Genomic DNA, 20,908 nt, shown 5'->3' with positions numbered 1-20,908 from the left:
AGTCCTTATGAGGTATTTGCTTCCCACAAGAAATGCAATTGTTAACTTTTTCTGACATCGGACTGAGGCAAGAAAAGGTTCCCCAATGGGGTACTTAGCTTTGAAGACTTCGGACTGAAATTCGATTCGAAAATCTCAGGTGTCGGCCGACCGGCACTTGCGAACTGCTTCTGCTTCGGGCACCGCGCGGCAAGAAAGACTGAAGAAAATAGCATCGGATGCCTCTTATATACCCCTGGCGCACTGACGTCAGGGAAGAAGCGACATCAACCGACGCCGGATCCAGACTTTGGAATTCAGGCCAACTGTGGGACTGCCTGACGACAGGATAACCCAAGTGTGATGACTGTAGCAGGGTAACACGATGAACATCTACTCATCCATTCATCTAGGTTATGCTTAAACAGGATGAATAGTTCTAAAGTTAGGGGAGGAGGGATGTAGACAGTGGCCAGAATTATTTTAGTGTAGCTACTAAGGGTTACTTTGGGATGGGCTCAGTTCAGGTCTTTTTCACTGACAGAATTACTTTTGGCACATGACCTGGGAATAATTTTATGAGACTTTTGCATGAGTGCTAGAGTCCCACTTCCTCATCACTGCCCAAGGCTGTTATAAAAATAGTAAGAATCAAAGATAGTGGGTAGAAATTCAAGAGGAGTGTGGGCGCTAGAAATTAGTGATGTTGGTTTAACAAAACTCACAGATTAACTATTTTTTGTTGATGACTGACACAGAGCAATGCTAAGATTCTTGCTATGTAGGTTGTCGGGGGGGTGGAAGCAAATTTGAACCTGGATTAGATTAGTGTCACCCCAGATGTCAAACAAACAAAAAAATACTTCTGGCACTCTGATATTATAGAAGAGTTGTAATTAAACACTGGGTTACTTCAGAATGGCTAGCAGTGGGGCCCATACACTTGAAGAGCAGGAGCATGAATGTTCCCACAGAAGGGGGAATCAGTCAGAAGACATCATGCAACCTAATTTCAATGTAACAATGTGACAGAAAGCTGCCATCAGCATACAGTTACCCAGCTGTCTTCAGAGTTTCCTGGAATGGGGAGGGGGGATTCTCCTGGCATCTCCAAGTCAGGAATACCCACTCCTTGCACAGCCACCTGAGCTGACAACTATGAGGCATAAAAAAATGGGAAAGAGACAGCTACAGCAATCTATGGATTGGAAGGAGATCTGCAGACCACGGAAACTCTTCCTATTCCTATCATACATGAGGCACTCATAGCTGTGATTTCCACAGAAATTAGTACCCCTTCTCTACTTCATTTTTATGCTTGGACTCAAAGAAACAGTAAGCAGAGCATGTTCAGAAACTGGAGACAGTGTCACCAGCACAAAATCAAGTCATTGTACAGCTCCTTCTTTCAACCAAAATCTTCAGGTCACCTAAGTAAAGTAGAAGCACATTCACCCTAAGAAACAAAAGTATCTGCTGAGATACCACAGGTGTTCTACGCACTTTTCTATTAGGATTTTTTCCCCTAGTGAGCCTAGCAACTAGTATTAAGACAACATATCTACTCGTGCTCCGGTTTGTGCATCTGGTGGAAACGACCAAGAGAAAAGTAACAAGTAACACACTCTTATCCAGAAAGTCATTGCTGGTGACATCAGAGATCTAGGAATGGCTGAAAGGTTCAGATGTCCAAACACATATGGGCCTTGCAAGCACTACATCCTGAAATAACATAAGAACAGGACAAACGTCTTTCATGTTAAAAAAATAATATCAAATGTAATCTAAAAACTTAAAAGGTGGAGGGTGTGTGTGTGTGTGTGTGTGTGTGTGTGTGTGTGTGTGTGTCCAACACAAATAACTGTAACAGACTGAAAAATACTGCCCCTGATAGAAAATTTAAACAGTAAAATGAATCTCTTAAGACTCACATTTTAATACTCAGCACCAACCCACCCTGCATGCATTAACAGGTTAACAAAAAAAATATGCCATAAGATCATTAGTCCCAATACCAAGACAGAAGCGATACTCAGAACCCCATATGGAAACAGGCACATGTTCAGGTTAACAAATTCAAGGCATGCTTATTGTACCTAAATAGGTTAGTTACTACTACCCCAAACTTTATAAGTGTCTAACACATCACAGGATTGAATGTTTAACATATAAAAAAAATATTAAAATTATAAGGACGTTAACAACCCAACTTGTTCAAATTATAACAAAGAAGCTTATTTCATAATCTTAGGAAGACTTTCAATGCATCACTCGCACTTGTTTTTAGCATTAGGTTCCTCAGTCTGGTGTTACACTCCCAAGTAGTGAGCTCCAAACACAGTCGTTCAAGTGGAACAGCTTAAAGCACCACATACAGCCCAGGCAGAGGCCATTCTAAGTAACTTTTAAAAAACAAATCTCCTGAAGCCTTTCCAAACAGTTAACTTTTTCAGTGGAGTGATTTTTTCTTCTAGCAAGGATCTGCTTTATCTGACAAGTTGGTTTAGGTGACTTATTCAATGGCGACAGACTGCAGTTGTGTTCACTGAAGTCCAAGTGGTATAATGATCACTCTGGAATGCAACCTTATGAATTAGATGGACAACAGAACATACTTTTCTGGCTTTTTACACAGATCAGAGTTTAAAATGCCCTCTACCACAATCCCTAGATTTTTAATTAAGACGTTCTTTTAGGATTCTGACCAGTTATTTTGTTATATCTCACTGGATAAATCTCACTGGAAAGAGCTATAATAATCTAGGTCCAGCTTGCAAAGTCTCATGACGCCACACTTACTGACATTCATGGTATGTTATTTAGTACTGCAACATACATGCCTTTTTCAGAGAATATCTTGAAGGTCTGACATCCTTGCACTGAAAACATAACGTTACCCAATTTGTACAGTGCACAATCAGAAAACTAGTCACATTCAAACTTCGATTCCCAGGTGCACATGCAAAACATCATGAAAAAACTAACAAGGTAAGATGCAAGAAAAAAACATCCAACAGAGAACTACAAATGAATGAGCATTCCTTTTAATTTTTCTTTTCTTTTTTAGCTATGTACTGAAAACTGAACATGTGATAGTCTCACACTGTGCCAGAGGGCAGATTATTACACTTTGTACAGCTACAATAATACCATGCAAGACTACAAATTTATATTAAAAAAAAAAAAAGAACACAGACAAAGATGGAGATATACACACACTCACTTCAATACAAAAGCAGTAAACTATATGAGCATGAAGTAAAAGAGAAGTATATAATTCAACAATAAATGAAATACTAAATCGAATTATTTTTAAATTTCTGGATTAAATGCACTGCTCATCTCACAGATGCAGTTAACCATATCCATTTATGATCTACACAAGAAGTGGACAAAAAAAATACTGCCAGTACTGCAGAAGCACTTCACAGCAGCAAAGCACACACTAAAACAGTGTGTGCACTCTCCAACACCATTTTACTAATGCATGCTAACCCTGCTCCTATGCCTAACCCCAAGCTTACACTTCATTTTAGAAAAATAACCCTTTCCATGACACTAACACGACACAAGACACTCAGACACTAAATACAGCAGCCCATATGCATAACACTAAATCTGTCCTCTTACCTAGCCCTTACTCTAACAATAGTCCACAAATATGCATGCGGAAGCACATACAGCCCCTAATGCCCGAACTTTATGAATAAAGTTTCAACACTAAATCTCAAGCCTTCATGCAATCTGATCATCCTTCTTTTCACACCTTCAAACATTCAATGTTATAACTCTTTATAAAACTCCAAAGTCATTCAGTCTTGTCGACAAACGGCAGATCCAACACAGTGACTAACATGATACTATATGGATCTGTTTTACATGATCAACAGAGAAGATCATCGAACAGCTGACTGTGAAGCTGTAAATATCAAAGCACAGAATGTCAAACACCAAATCTAAAAGAAACAAGACTTTTTGTTAGGGGCAGACTCCTGTTAATTACATATAACAACTCCAAGTCTGCACTACAATGAAGAAAAGGGAATACTCCCCAATCCCCACTATACCACAATCTCAGTTAACAGAGTTCCCCCTCACTTAACTGCATTCACCATTCTGAGTATCGATATTTACAGCTCAGCATTTGGCCATTTGATACACTGCATATATGTATACTCACAGTTTAAAATTCAGAACTCAAAGTAAGTAATCTAATTTTACAAATAACAAGTACAAGCAAACAAAATCTGAGGGTAATGCTACTCAATGCTAGAAGTCTAAACCTCAAAATGCACTCACTCGAGGCACTCCTTAAAATGGAGAACATTGACATCTGTGCAGTGGCAGAGACCTGGTTCAAAGCTCCAGAGAGCACCACTGCATTACCAGGCTATAATTCATACCACACCTTTCGGCCACCTAACCCAGACCGAAACACTAAAGGTGGAGGTGTGTCCATATTTATTAAGGATATCTATACCGCCAAGCTACTTACTCAGCATAATGCATCTGAGATTATCCAAGTTCAACTAACTCTGGACAAGACCGCAATCCAGATTGTAGCTTGCTACAGACCGCCCACCATGCCCCAGGATTCCCTCTCCCCTTTTCTTGATACACTGGAAAATATTAGGGTATAACCCAACACCCTAATAATGGGTGATTTCAACTACCCCACCATTAACTGGGAAAACTACTCGTGTACCAACTTGTTTGCTCAACGTTTTCTGGAATTCATCAATTCCAATGCCTTGGATCAACTTATCCATGCCCCCACCTGGGGCAGCAATGCCCTAGACCTGGTCATCACCAACATGAGTGACCAGTATTCCACACCAGAGGTCAATTCCTCGTTGGTCAGATCTGACCACAAGCTAATCACCCTAGACATCCACATCCCGTTCCCACCTCCCATTAGGGAAAAAAACATAAAAAATTTCTCCAAAGCCAACTTCACGCTTCTGAAGACATAAGTGGCAAACATCACGACACCCATGCAGATGGACAACAGAAGTATGACTGCTGAATCCTACACAAATGCACTTTAGAAACACTTACATGAGTGAATGGATCGTGCTATCCCTAACAGAACCAAGATGCTATCCTCCAAAAACAGGAAGCCAAATCTGGTGGTCTTCTGCCATAAACAAACTCTACAATATAAGAAAAAAACTGTTGCACAAAAAGAGTAAAATCCCATGATGGGGGAACTCCCTGATCAGCCTCAGTAATAAGCTGAGATCCCTCATAAAATCCTCCAAAACTAGTTATGAAAACAAAATTGCCACCGATTCTAAAGGCAACCACAAAGAATTCTATAGCTATGTCAAGAATCTCAATGGCAACACTCAGATCTGCTCTGAGTTACAGCACAATGGCACTAAATATACAGAACCAACTGATATTGCCAACATCCTGACAGATAGGTTCAGTGCTAACTTTACCCCCAACTCACCCCCTAAGGGGCCCATCTCTATACTGGAATAATGCAACGTTTCTGGAATCACAGCTGCACAGGTAAAAAACTCACTCTCCAAAGCCAAGAACACAGCATCCATGGGACCTGACAACATCTCAGACTGCCTTCTACACGAACTACAGAATGAACTGGCACCCCACCTAAGTACCATGTTCAGTCATAGCCTCACCTCAGGCTTTGTGCTAAATGAATGGCGCACTGCAACGGTTATCCCACTCCACAAAGGGACGCCACAACAGACCCCGGGAACTACTGCCCCATTAGCCTGACAAACCTGGTCTGCAAGGCCATGGAACGCATCATCATGGAACTCAAACAAAAACATTGGAGATCTCCTAACTCTGGACCCCACACAGTTCGGATTTGTAAAAGGCAGATCATATCTCCTAAACTTGACAGACTTCTTTGAAACAGACACCAAAGCCATAGATGAGGGCAAGGTGGTTCACACAGCCTATGTAGATCTCGCCAAGGCGTTCAACACAATCCCCAACTCTGGAATTATAGATAAACTCACTAAACTAGGTTTAAATCCCTATGTAACAAGATGGGCTGCCAACTGGCTTACTGACAGAACCCACACTGTGAAAGTAGCAGACTCCAAATCAGTCTTCAGACCAGTGACAAGTGGAGTGCCACAGGGTTCAGTCCTGGGTCCTCTCCTGTTTGGTATCTACTTCTCTGAAGTACAGGCTAACACAGAAGGTCTCTGCCTAACTAAACTAGGAGCCATAAATCTAAACTCCTAACTATGTGGACGTCCTACAAAAGGGCCTCACAGAGACAGATGCCTGGTGTCAAAGCCATGGCCTCAAGCTCAATGCCAAAAAGTGCACTGTCATCCCCTTTGGTAAAAACACTGTACCCATGAACTACCACATAGGCAGTAGTCTACTTAACACTGAAAGTGTGATAAGAGACCTTGGGACACAGGTGGACAGTAGTCTCTTCTTTGATAATCACATCACCACAGTGGTCCGGAAATCCTTCTACGTGGCACACCTCATCACAAAAGGTTTCTCATCCAGAAAAAAAGAGGTCATTGTTCCCCTCTATTCATCACTCATTAGACCCATTATAGAGTACAACGCCCCTTTTGGTATGTACCTCACAAGACATGTACAACAACTGGAAAGGCCGCAGAAATACCTCACAAAGAGGATTACCGGCCTCAAACAGATGCCCTATGCAGACTGTCTCAAAAAACTCCAGCTTTACTCCGTCACATATCACCTACTCAGAGGCGATCTCAGGTGATCTCTGCCTAACATACAGAGCTATATCAAACCCAGAGCTGTTGGACACACTCCACTTAAAGAAATCCCAATCCCTCCGAGCTACACGCTCTAGGGACCTAAACCTTGCCACCACAATAAACAGAACATGCCGGAGGGATAGATTCCTGTCCCAGAGACTTCCCATACTCTGGAACAGACTACCTATCTATGTCAAACAGAGCTCCTCATTAGCACTCTTCAAGAAAAATCTTGATGATTGGATGGGTAACAGTAAATTCACCCCGGGGATCACGTCTATGGCTCTGCTTGACAGGGGCACAGGAAAATAATTTTCTTGGGTGGCGAAAGCCAGGGTACCTTTTTGGCTAGGCTTGTATAGGCCATAGGGCCAATAGCCTAGTACATACCTATTAACCTACTACAGAGTAGAAAGCAAAAAGTGGATGTCATGAACAGCCTGCATATTTAACCAATCTCTGTCATCAGATAACCTAGGAGACCACTCAAGCATTATTTCACAATCAATTAGGTTACTTGGTAATATTTCAGAAGGTGAACTAATTGCAAAACAGTTGCCTATCAGCCATAACAGTGCAACTATCAGCAAGACAAATTAATTACCATTTTTCTTCCTTTAAACAAACAGTTCATCTGTACGCATATCATATACTTATAGGACATAGAAAAATTTCAAAGTACCATTTGGACAACCACTACTATATATAAGCATTGATCAAAGGACCATTTTAATTTAATTAACAGAATGGCATTTTAATTATACCCCTCCAATATGTTGCAATATGGCAACTAACCTGACTTAAACCTGCAAAAGTCAACATACCTTAGGATATTACTGCAGACATTCCACAAAAGAAAGTATACATGTTTAAAGGCTCATGCAGCACCAAGGATTCCAGATCAAAGCTTGATGAGACTACTTTTTGTATTGTTGAGATAATGATGTGTAATGTTTTTAGTGCAATTTATACCATGTTTTTTTTTCAAATGTTTCATACAATTTGCTGACTGAAAAAAGGCTGAAAAAAAATAAAATGAACCAAGAATAAAAACAAATACCACATACAAAACTTCAACCTACAATTCTGTTTTACTGGATTCATTTTGGACCATCGACGCTCATATTACCAAACCAGAAAATCTCAAAACCAAAATACCATAACAACGGAATACCAAACGGTGGAATTTACACATGGTACGGCAAAGCTTGGCCAACTGGAACCCACACCAAGGCCAACATGCCCTGTCCTCCACTATAGTGCGATTGCGGAGTTGGTATATTTAGTTTGGGGGGGGGGGCACAGCCCCCCAACTAGGTGGGTTTTCATTACCAGGGAGTGAAATTTGGTGTTAGTTGGCCAAGCATTCCCATACCATGTGTAAACACTGCCATTCAGTATTCCGATGTTATGGTATTTTGGCCTCGAGATTTTCCGGTTCGATAATATTAGCTTCAATGTTCCAAAGTGAATCCATTTTATTAAATAAAATTCATACTCAACACCAAAGTAAATTAACAAGAAACCATGTCTGGTAGCAAATACAATGAAATAAAATGAGAAGCATTTGCATTTGCTTACTTTCTCATTCACAATGTAGCTTTCCTCTACTTACCTGTATCCTGAGTCTTAGCTGCTTAAATTTCTCCTTTACTTTACCATTTAACTCTGTCAGGATGGCAAGAGGCCCCAAACAATCCCTGATATCCTGAAAAAAATACATAAATTATATTTACAAGTCAAAGCCGAGGTAAAAATACACTATGAAAAACACAACAGTAGTTTAGACTGACATTTTTTCTGCTACCAAAAAAAAATCTACCTGTAAATCTGTTATGTTCTAAAGATAATAGACAAAAGTTTTTACTGCGCTTTATTTTTAATGCATTTTCATGCACAATTCTGCTGGACAAAAAAAAGCTGGCTTTAATTGGCACTTAAAAAAAAACTCAAGCCAAAAAGGGATGTCTTAATGCAACACCTCCCCATGTCCTCCTTGTAATTATAACACATAGGCAGCTTATAATTACATCAGTGTTCAAACAGATGCTAATTAGTGTAAGTTACAGGAGAGGCTCATGCCACTCACTGCTGTGATGCAGCCCCCCCCAAACTGTTAGAAAATTGTATTTTACTTTTTTTAATACAATCAATTTTCCAATTTCTGTGCATACTACCGTAAATTGTGAGGAATTCAATTTCTGTTTAAACAAAAAAAAGTTAGCTCAACTCAGTTATTAAGTGTTATAACTCTGAAACTGGAAAACAGGGTAATTATGCCTTATGGTCCTCCTACCCATTTTCAGAGGGCAGAAATGGCACATCACAGGATATGGGCTGGAGTGCTGTAAAAAGCAGCAAGGTGTTGTCTCTTATAAGCTCGGGCTGCCTCAGCTGACTACTGCCAAAGACTACCTGGATGAATATAATGGAAGTGGATGGTCTCCTGTAGATATGATCACAAGGAAAAGTTTTTTTTTTAAATTAGTATAAAAAATGTCTGCTTCCTTCCTATTCTTCTCTTCGATTGTGCTGCTGTGAAACCAGCCTGCAGGACAATACATATTTTTTTTCACTTAATATTGTGTGTGTGTGATTGTGACAATGACAAGGATAGGATTACAATGGGCTGCACTATACAGCAGAAAGTTATAATATTTTACTGTAGCTATTACTTATATATTCATTAATCTAATTAGACATTGGATGTGTACAATTCAGTACATAAGGACTGTAACTGGTGGGCTGCTATCAGTTGACTGTACTGCTTCTAACAGCAACAAGCTGAAGTGCATTGCTGTGGCCTTTTTTGTATTTTTCATTTATATGTTCAGGAACAGACAGTCAAGATATACAGTCAATAAAGTGGCTGCAACTGGTGAGCACATCTGTTTGTGTCTAGCAGGAATGAAATAAATTACTGTGGCCAGTTGCTATTATTTTTATTTTACCAATCTGATAGCTAAGGTATACACAAAGCTTCTGAGTATGGAAGTATTTTTGGATGATAATGAGCCTGATTGACCCTGCTGTCATTTGTTCAAGCCAAGCAGCCATTATTCTAGCTTTGAAGGATTAAAGTGCATCTGTGTAAAGCAGTCTGGGGCAATTTACTTTAGCCACTGTCTGTGTGAAACAAAATGAACTGCACTGCTGTGGAAATTATTGTTACCACAATTACAAATCTTTGGTGTACACAGCCAAAGTGTCTACATTTTTTGAGTACATGGTTTGTCTATGGATTAAAATGACTAAACAGCTTGTCATTTCTTTATTTTAAGGAGACGTTAATCTGGCTTTACAGAATTAGTGCACATTTTAGTGAAGCCTGCTGTAATAATTTACTATGGCCATTTTAATACAATCAGACATCTGAGGTATGCAAAGTAAACAGAGGCAATAATTGCTGAGTATGGGGGCTGTCAATGATTCAAGTTAAACAGTCAATATTGCAGCTTTGCAGAACTAGTGCACATTTGTGTGAAGCCAGCTGGTATAATTTACTGAGGCCATTTTTACTGCAATCAAACATCTGAGGTGCACGCAGTCAAAGTTGCTCCAATTGCTAGGTTGAGCACTATTGTGGATGAAAATGATATTGTATGGGGGAAAGTGGCACTGTATTTAAAAGTAACAATTTGACCATAGCGTCTTTCTCTTTCCATCACAGACAGAACATCAGCATTGTATAAAATAAATGACTATCTGTGGCAATCTGTGCAGGACATGTGTAGCAGTAACAGAGCATAATGCTGCAGTTACAGAGTTGCCATCTGATTGTGACTGGTTTTCTGGTTGTGTTCTTTGCAGGGATTCCTTCTTTGTTCAGCTTACAAATTTTCCTTTTCTCTGCAGGGGTTTTATCCAGATGCTCTGGTTTCCTTGCCAGATCCTTGGCTGTATAAGGGAATTTCTAACACAGACTTAGTCAAGGGCCCCATCCTCTATGTCTGCCCTGGGCACCACTAAGTCAAAAACTGGCTCTGCACTGAGATATCTACTGATGATCATTATAAACTGTGTGGGGGCTGGTGACATTGTGGTCATTATTTCTTTAACATTTCCACAAACCCAAACCTTAGAGGTGTGCACAGGTCACTATACATTGTCTAGTGTCAGTTTACAGCCTTGGAGAAAGATTTTGGGAACATACTACTGAAAGGCAATTTTAAGACTAGTCTATAACCCAAGGTTAGAATCAAATCTGCACCATGTGCCTATGAGGTGAAGAAATTAACCCTTATGCCAAATCCACCCACACCAGTCATATATATTAATTAAGGTGGTAAGGCAGCCTTCTAATGAAAGTAACTGACCCTCAGTTCTTCTAATCAAGTAAATTGGTCACTCACCAGTTAGAATACAGTCCCACCCCATTCCAGTTAACCCCACCCATTCAATTGCTTCTTGCAAACCTACCCCCTGGAAGTCACCACCTGCCACTAGTAAGCAACTGTAAACTAACAGGTAACAGACTTGTTAAATGAACAGTCTGGCAGCTGCAGCTTACATCATTATGTGGGAGGTACTAATTTAGAGTATGGGAAATGTGTAAACAACTGAAAACTAATAAGGTAATTGTTAACCATTTAAATTAGTTTTTTAAACTAAATTAGGTAATTGACAGCCTGCCAAATTAATGTGTCTCCCAAACTATTTTTGGCAATTACCCAATTAGTTTATAGCTTACATATTTCAGTTAACCTAATTAGCACGTAACAGAGCACTATAAGTGCATGCTGCCTGCAAATTATAATCACAGCATAACATTGGAGGGCAAAGCATTAAGACTTCCACATTTGGAGAGAATTTTAAAATGTATATTTCACAATATTACAAGTATAAAAAGAGCATTGTTTTCAAAAAAGTAGCTTTGTTTTTTGTTGAAAACAAAGGTTTAAAAAAGCCTTTGCCAAAATCTTTAACATGCAATCAATCACTCATACCTGTGTGCTAAAATGCTCTATATCAAACCAGCCACCATGTCTCTACACAGGTTACACCCACAGTTTGCAACAGTAGTCCTTTATCACTCAGGATTTTAAAACTGGAAATGCCGACTGAATTCCCATACAGGACAATCCAGAACATCTTACTAATAAAAGCAAAAACCTACATACTGAAATGCCCTATTTCAGTCATTGGCACAAAACAACAAAAATATTTATCAGTTTTCTTAAATAAAAGCAATACAGCAGCCTTGACTTCAAAGTTCATGATTTAGTATACCAATACCACTTACAAGTTAAAGGAAATAATCCTGGGTAGACTGCCAGTCTATTGCAAGAAGTGCGCGCATCCATCAATGCTCATGGGAACACATGCCCATCCATCTACACCTGTTCAAAGGCACACAAACACTTATGGGCAAGTTGTTGGATCATCAACTGACCTACAGCACTGCTGTCTGGATGTGGGAAGAAACGGAAGCACTCAGTAAACACTCACACAGATGAAGACAGGAATTGCGAACTCTACAAAGAAGACACCTTAGTCAAAAGTCAAACTGTGTAGTCAAACACCATCAGACAAGCAAAGCTAGTTGATGCAACACTACCTTTCTTTATGATTATAGAAATATTGACATGGGAAAAAAATATTTTCCAACTATAAACACATACGATATTAGAATTACATAAGAAAAAACAGAGACTCTGACATTCAGGCTACAGAGAAGTAGCAAAAGACACTTCAAAGTTAAAGTTCCTCTGAATGTTTTGCACTCACAAATATTTGTAAAAGTTCATTTTTTTTTAAGCAGGTAAATAAAATTATCTTTTGCAGACTCATTTCAAGGGAAACAATACCCTGGGCCACAATACAAATGGGTACATTCAACATAAATGGATAATTATAAGTAGCCAAGACAAGCTAAACATTGTCCTGATAAAGCTCCAAAGGGGGGAGGGGTGCTTGATGTGCAAATTTAGTTGACTACCACAACATTAGATTTCTCCTGGGTTATGAAATGCTACCACGAACACATCTGGATGGTGGCCTATTCCCACGCACATATTGATTCCCTGCCGAAAGGGCAGGAGTTTTGTTCAAGCTCACAAAGAGATACTTGAGCTTCAGGAATAATTTCATAGGCTGCAAGGCTGTGAACACAGTCTTCAAAAAACAGCAGAATCATGTGAAGATGTTTCTCCAGTGGACTCACTGGACCAAACTAGAACCAAACTGGGCTTCCCATTTTTTCAGAAATGGATTCAAACTCAGGAAAAATATGTAGGAAGAGTAGCACGGAAAAGTACTTTTCCAGATTGTGAGACAAAACCCACCCATCCCAATAACAACAGCAGAGACTCACCGCAAAAAACAAATCTAACAGGGATGACGATATTACAGTCAATAGCTGTAAACAGTGCACTGCAAGGTCCAACATCAAAATGGACCAGAAGTGTGGACACTGCCGCACCAAATATTCTAGAAGTCAGATTTGACAAAGTCAGATTTGAATAAGTTTCCGATGTAACCCTGTAGGAAAGATCCCAGAGATCCTGGGCTCCTACCAAAGGAAGACATAGGTCTGAATAATGCTCAGAATTCTTTCAAAGAATACCTGTCAGTTGTTTAGTCAACAGAATTTCTGTCCAGTAAAACCCTCCACTACCTTGAAAGCCCTAAGGATGCAAACATAGAAGTAAAGGTCTCTGGACTCACTTTACCATGGAAAGCCATCACCTGTGACATTCTGACTTCTCCCAACTGAAGACTCCTAGTGACTACAACCAGGGAAAGTGCCACCAACACAGAATTTTGTGCAGGAGCCAGAAGGCTGCACACAATACAGAGTCACTACTGCCATGCATAACACCCTAGCAACAACAGTGAAAGCAGAAATAAAGTCAAATGAAAGACCTTGTATAGAAATTCAAATTCTCCTGTCCATTGTCTTATTTATCCTTTTTGATCAAGTTGGTTCTACAAGGTCAGTGCCCTCTTTTCAGGGGAAACATGAAGTGATATTCATACTGAATAATGGAAATTTTGCCAAGACACCAAGCAACTTCCCTACTCTTTTTTTTATAAATGCCATAGGATCATTTATATCCACCAGAACTACCCACTTACTGAGGCAGATGGAACCTCACTTTAAGGTCTCATCCAATGAATGGCACACTCATAAGTGCAGCACCCCAAATGCCGCACTGCAGTGTCAGTAATTTAAAAAAATAATCCAATTACCTAAGGTGAGAACAGAACCCACAGCCTTCTGATGTTCCGGCACCAAAGACATACGCACTACCTGTTGAGTCACTGACACTAAATACATTAGAATTATTTCCTTTTATGTCATTTGTATACAGTTACTTACTGTACTTTAGATTTACCTACTGTACACTGCTTAGTTAGTTTAAGCTTATCTTGAACATGCTGCCCCTATATCAAGCAGCCCGTAGTACCACAGTCATAACTATCACCTCTGCCATATCAACAGATACAACAGGCTACTTGGAAGCCTGCTGAAAATGAAATATTTAGGGCTCTCTCTACAGCTTCCTAGTCACCTACTCAGAAAATGTGGACATCTTTCCACTGCCTTCTCAGCTGAAGATGGAAATGAAATATGAAGCAAGCAAGTAAAACCCATAGCAGAAATGGGCAAGTAGTGGTTTTCTTCAGGCCTATAGTAGAAGAAAACAGATCCACTTTAATATGCTTGACAAGAGACCTTCCTGTTCATTCCAGGAAATGGACAATACCAATGGTCTGCCTTTCTAAGTGCAAAGAACTTGTGCCATTTTTTTTTTCCCAGACAGCAATATATTTCCTCCTCCAAGAATAAGTAGTGGTACAGTTTTGAGGGGCGTCACATGAGACAAATGATCAGTCCAAATTTAATGTTAAAAGCCTACAAGTTTCTCCCAAGAAGAGATCCTCAGGAGATGGTGTTAAGTGAAGAACTGCTCTCTCTTCCTGTCGCTTGACAGCGCACAGACTTTCACCTTTTAAGATTTTGTGATAACCAAGAAAAAGGGGAAAAAAAGGGTCGCCTCTGGCTAATACACATGGACCAGCCTTCATAACAGAGAGGGGACAGCATTGGATACATAATTATCTGACAGTGAATATGACGCTAGTCAAACATGTAATGGAAAGATGAGCACTAAGGGTAATGAGGGGGCCAGTGCACGACTTTGTGAACAGTATTCTCGTACATATGTACAGCAACCTCCTACCACTTACTGAGCACTCTGTCAAAACCCAGTGCAAGGACAGGGAAGGAAATGGGCCAAAATAAGGAATGGTACTCCGGGGATGTTTCAAACCTCAACAACAGCTGGCCTAACCCTCTGAAGTGGCAAAGGGAATTGGCAACTAAACCCGATTCAAGACCTAAAAATGCATCTTGATGACTGAGAATGCCTGCTATTTATTTAGTAATTTATTTTTGTCACTTAAAGGTAACTTACTTTAGTGAACTAGTGAAGGAAAGAAAGAAATGTACTAACCTATGAACCTATAAGGAAAGAAAGAAACGTTGTTGAGCATAGTAACAAGGAAGAGGTCTGCTGAACTGGAGTACTAATACTGTCATAAGAGATGCACTAGTTTCAAAATTTCAGGCTCTTGTTGGAGATTGTTTTTTCATTAAGTGTGCTTCTAGGAGAACGTTGGTATTTTTTTGCGTAAGTAGACATTCCAGAGAATGAACAAACTCTATGATAAGATCCCTATTCAAGTAACTTTCAGCAACACTAAGAAATTCCTTTGCTATAACTAGTGTAGCTATACTTAATATTCAATGGTCTTAAGTTCATAGGTGTGTACTAGGCTAATGGCCCTGGAGCCCTTACAAGCCTAGCCCATATAATTGCCCTGGCATTGTGCTGCTCGACATTAGTTCCAGTGCCTCTGTCGTGCAGAGCCACTGGAGTGATCCCCGGGGTGAACTTTCTATTTCCCATCCACTCATAAAGATTTTTCTTGAGGAGGGTCAGTGAGGTGCTCTGCTTGACATGTATGGGAAGTCTATTCCACAGCATGGGCAGTCTCTGGGTTATGAACCTGTCTCTCCAGCATGTTCTGTTGATTGTGGTAATGAGGTTGAGGTCTCATATTAAACATATTAAAGAAACAGTTTTTCCATACATTTTTTTTTTTTTTTTTTGCGATTTAGGAATTTAGGAAGCTTGTACAGCTGAACATGCAGCCAATCATGAAGAGGAGCAAAGGATACCAAGTAGAAAAGTAATATATGGGCATAGCCCAATTTTTTCTTTAGTAAGAGATTGCTCAGGTAAACAAAATGTTGATAGGTAGAATTTCACATAGAAAGGAGAGTATTTAAAGAACATGGGATATATAAATAATTGCACAGAAGAGTGGCACAATTGTAAGACCTCGGAGTCAAAGTTTCAGTATCTGGGGATCAATCCTGATCTCCTGCAAGCGACTGTGTAGAGTTTTCAAGGTGTCTTCTCTTTATATGTTTTTTAATAGGACCTCAATTTTTTTCTTCCATTTTCTAACAACATGCTGGTTGATTGTCTAGCCAAACTGCCTATATCATCTTGTTTTTATCCTTGCTATCGATGTCAAAGCTTTAGCTGAAAATTAACTAAGGTATACCAGTTTGCTTACATTTAAAAATTAAAATTAAACAAATAAATAACACAGGGTAAGCATGCTGTGTCAACTATCACTACCTTCTTGACTCAGTGCTATTGTCCTACCTTGGGTCATGCTTTACTGTCAGAGGTCTTCCCTAATGCAGAACAGAAATCCATCCCATGGCTGGATGACCACTTTCCTCTTGCCTTCTTCCTGTTTTCCAAAATCTTCTTCCCCGGTTGTCTTCTGATTTTGTGCACATGTGACTAATTCACTGTAATCTGTTCTCATCGATCCTTTCTGCAACTGCTGCTGCTTTTGCATCTGCACTGATGTCCTTACATCTTCATTTGTCCCAAACTGTACATCCTAACAACCATCCCAAGCACTTCATCTCCATCACTTCTAGCCTGCTTAACTGCTCTGCCTTCACTGTCCAGATTTCTGTATGATACAACAGGGGAACCATCTTAATAATTTTCAAATAGGTGACACTTCAGACAGCTATTTTAGGAAAGAAGCACTCCAAAACATTTAAATTATCTCAGTTTCCAGTTGTTTAAGGCATGATATACAATTATAAGTCTCTGTGTATGAGCTGCTTTAATTAAGCAATAGATAATTATGTGGACTAAATAATGCTCCATTTACTCATAACAGCAAAGTTTTAACCCAGTAGGTCAAAGCTCAATAATATAACAGGTCATTACAATTAACAGATTAACAAAATGGAGAAAAAAGAAATAAACCCCACAGATTGGCTAACATCAAGAAATTATCACGTATATATTAAAAACAAATAAACAGCATATTCTGTTGACACATCCTTATACAAAACAGTCCATATTCAATCATTAAATCTGAAACAGGCTGACAACAGAAGGAAAGTAACCCTTAACCTTTTAACACATCTAGCCACTTAACCCAAACAAAAATGTTAGAAATTTCTAAAATAATCAGTAAAAATAAAACAAACATCACATAATATAAAGAAAAAGGTCTCAGATGACCATAACTGAATTTCCGGATTAAACTGGCATTTGATATCTGAAAGGAAAGGATGTAGTAGTGTACCAGAAGCAACTGCTCCAGCTCCAACAAAAATGTAAACAATTAAGCACATTTAAAAAAAAAAGGAATAAAACAGTGTCTGCACAACTGGCACAAACACTTTATACCACTTAATAAAAGACCCTCAATCACAATGCAGTGCCAACCCCCTTACAAACAAATAAAACATTTAAAATACAAAAGAAAACTAAATTTGATAAACATTTCATCCTACAGACACATGGAGCATAAAATGAAATAAATAATGCAAAGTAGCTCCATTAACAGTCATCAACCATAAATTAGTATAGTAAAGAATATAAAAAAAAGCAAAGTGCAGCATCTGTGCCTTTTTCAATTCATCTTTCACAGCAGTCACTTGCCTCAGAAGTCTCTACAGAGATCTTTAACTTCATTTCACAGGTTGACTGCTGGACAGAGTCCCTTTTCAGGGTGACCTGTGAAGCACTGTCCTTGCTCAGAGCCACACGATAGACAAATGGAGGTTTGAGGAATGAAGCTTGAGGCTTTAATAGTATGAAATAAAACCTGTCAGACCTACGAAAGTCAATTAAAGAAGATTTACACAAAATGTAAACTATCAGTTAAAAAGGAAACCTCCATTCTGAAACTCCAAAAATGACGCATTAGAATCCATACTTATTATACATACATACACACATACATACACACACGCATACACACACACACATATATATATATATATATATATATATATATATATAGATTCACTTTACATGCTCGAAATTCTGAAATATAGAATTTCAGAATATCGAGCCCATAAAGTGTAAATCCTAAAAGATCGAAAACCCAGAAGCGCAAAATTCAAAATCGCGACTACTACACACACACACACACACACACACACACACACACACACACATACAGACACCTTCCTCCCCACAGACAAACACACAACCCTATCCTACATATATATATGTAAATATACACACATTTATATGTGTGTGTGTGTGTGTGTATGTATATATATACCCTCTTCAAAACAGGACGGCTAAAAATAGCAGCAGTCAAACATGTAGTCCTTAAGCAACTATCAGAACTTCCATCTTCCCCATACCTTTTCTGAGGAATCAGAGACTGTAACAGTCTTACTATTTATCTGTGGCAGAAAGCTGTAATTTTAAACAGATGGCATTCATTTGATTTTCAAATTGTCCTTAAGTTATGCATAAAACCAACACTTTGCTGGCCAAAAATGAAATACTCTACACTTGATTTTAGCCAAAAGGCCAAGACATGCTGGGCACTTAACAGTATACTTACGTAGTGTTGCAGCCTAACTAACTCAACCTTCTTCACATAAAAGATTTATCCAAAAAATATTTGTTTCAGTGTAGCTATTAATGTGTGCAGTTAGCTGACCTCAGCCGAAAATCTGAAAATGTTAACTGCAAGTGATGACTAATACTAGTGACTATAAATGTACAGGCTGCACTATGTGCAGTCCAAGACAGATTCCATTCTGAAACAATGTGAGAATTAAGCAGGTTAAAAGATGGTAAGACCTTGTGGGAGGAAAACTGGAAATAAACAAATTAAAAGGTGTTAAAGGGCTAATTGATATTATAGGGAGAAAAAACAAATTCACGGGTTAACTAATCAGCTAGAATCAACAGTGCCAGCATAAATAGAAAGCTTTATTATTCAAACGTTTCATGCATACTGGAATAAACCACTTAAATCAGTTTTTTTAACAGTTTTAAAAGTTTCTAAATAAATGCACAATTACATTATTTACAGAAATGTGTTACCAAATAGGATATCGGCAGCTGTTCTACACCACATTCAGAATACATTTCTTCAGTTCACCTAACAGGCATCTATAAAAATAAGAAGTTATGTACTCACCATAACGTTCCATCTGAGTAGGTAGCTTCATTTGTCTGCAACCTGTGGATCTTGGATCTGATATCGGATCCGAGCCGGCAACTTGTTTCAAGCTAATGGATCCGAGCTCCTAGCTCCTCCCCTCACCCATAATCCCCTGCTAACCCTCCATGACCTCAGATCGAGTTTGCCCCTCAATATATACCCAAAACGGGTATCCAACTAAGATAGATCCGAAGAAGGCCAGGGGGAAGGAGGGGGGGGATGGTTGCAGACAAATGAAGCTACCTACTCAGATGGAACGTTATGGTGAGTACATAACTTCTTAATCTGAAGTAGGGAGTTCATTTGTCAGCAACCTGTGGGACAGAGTCCCCAGCTACCTGAACCTTGGGTGGCCATCATGGAAGGATATTCCGAAGCACCGCAGAGCCAAAGGATGCTCTCCCTCTAGAAATCACGTCCAGTTTGTAGTGGTTAATAAAGGTATGAGATGAAGCCCAAGTGGCTGCCGAACAAATATCATTCAATGGGACTCTAGACTTGAAGGCCGCAGAAGTAGAGATGGAACGAGTGGAATGTGCGCGAACTCCTTCAGGTGCGGGTCTCCCAGAGGCTTGGTACGCCAATAGGATACATTGAGAAATCCAGCGTGATAGAGATACTTTTGATATTGCTTTCCCCAAATTAAATTTGGCAAAGGAAACGAACAGCTGGTCGGATTGTCTATGACCAGCTGTTCTATGAGTATAAAAGCGTAGCTGCCTATGAACATCTAATGAGTGCAGCTTGTACTCTCCTTTATTCTGATATTTAGGGAAGAAAACCAGTAAATTTATGGATTGATTTATATTGGTTTCTGATGCTATTTTGGGAAGAAAAGAGGGATTGATCCTGAGGTACACTCTGTCCGGGTGAAAGATCAAATAAGGAGGCTTCACAGAAAGAGCTTGAAGCTCAAACTCTTTTGCAGAAGTGATGGCTACAAGGAATGCTGTTTTCCAAGACAAGAATTTGAGATCTACTGAAGCAGCGGGTTCAAAAGGTGGAGCAGTCAAGGCTTGAAGAACTAGTGAAAGATCCCACGGTGGTACGGCTTCTTTTATAGGGGGTCTAAGCAAGAAGGTGCCCTTGAGAAAGGTTTTACACAACTTGGCCGACATCAAAGGCCCTGTATCATGTCCCACATGGTAATGTGAGATGGCTGCCAATTGCACTTTGACGGTTGAACAACTAGCGCCTTCCTGAAAAGGTTCGGTTAGGAAGTCTAATATGGACGGAAGAGGAGCCGTAAAGGGATCTAGATCATGATGCTCCGCCCAGATGGAGAAACATTTCCATTTACTGCGGTACACTTTCCTGGTGGAGGGCTTATGCGCTGCCACAAGGATGGCTTTGACTGGTGAAGAGATACCGGGAGTCCTAACTAGGAGTGGAACTAGAGCAACCAAGCTGTCAGCTTCAGATTGTCCAGGTTTGGGGTCGGTAAGTCCGATGGATGGGAGATTAGATCCGGACTGGGATCCAGAATCCAAGGAGGATTCACTAGGTGAGACCACAGGTAAGGGAACCAAATTTGTCGAGGCCAGAATGGGGCAATGAGGATCATCCTGCTCCCCAACCGCGAGGCTTTCTGTAAGAGTTGCAGCATCAGGGGTAGAGGAGGATAGGCATAAAGTAGACCGGGTGGCCAAGCATGCACCAGAGCGTCTCTT

General features: G+C 39.7%; 1 protein-coding gene across 1 annotated transcript in view; it reads right to left on the bottom strand.

The window, feature by feature from the left end:
* The window catches only part of BNIP1 (BCL2 interacting protein 1), a 413,601-nt gene that overhangs the window by 344,024 nt on the left and 48,669 nt on the right, over positions 1-20,908 (bottom strand). The window contains exon 2 of the mRNA XM_044069114.1: positions 8,329-8,421. Coding sequence (XP_043925049.1) covers positions 8,329-8,421 — 93 coding nt within the window. The remainder of the gene's footprint in view (positions 1-8,328; positions 8,422-20,908) is intronic.

This window comes from Protopterus annectens, chromosome 4.part0 (assembly GCF_019279795.1).
Source record: "Protopterus annectens isolate FY-2018-M chromosome 4.part0, PAN1.0, whole genome shotgun sequence".
NCBI classification, from domain to species: Eukaryota; Metazoa; Chordata; order Ceratodontiformes; family Protopteridae; genus Protopterus; species Protopterus annectens.
Note: the sequence above shows the minus strand (reverse complement) of the source record. Positions and strands in the feature narration are given on the sequence as shown.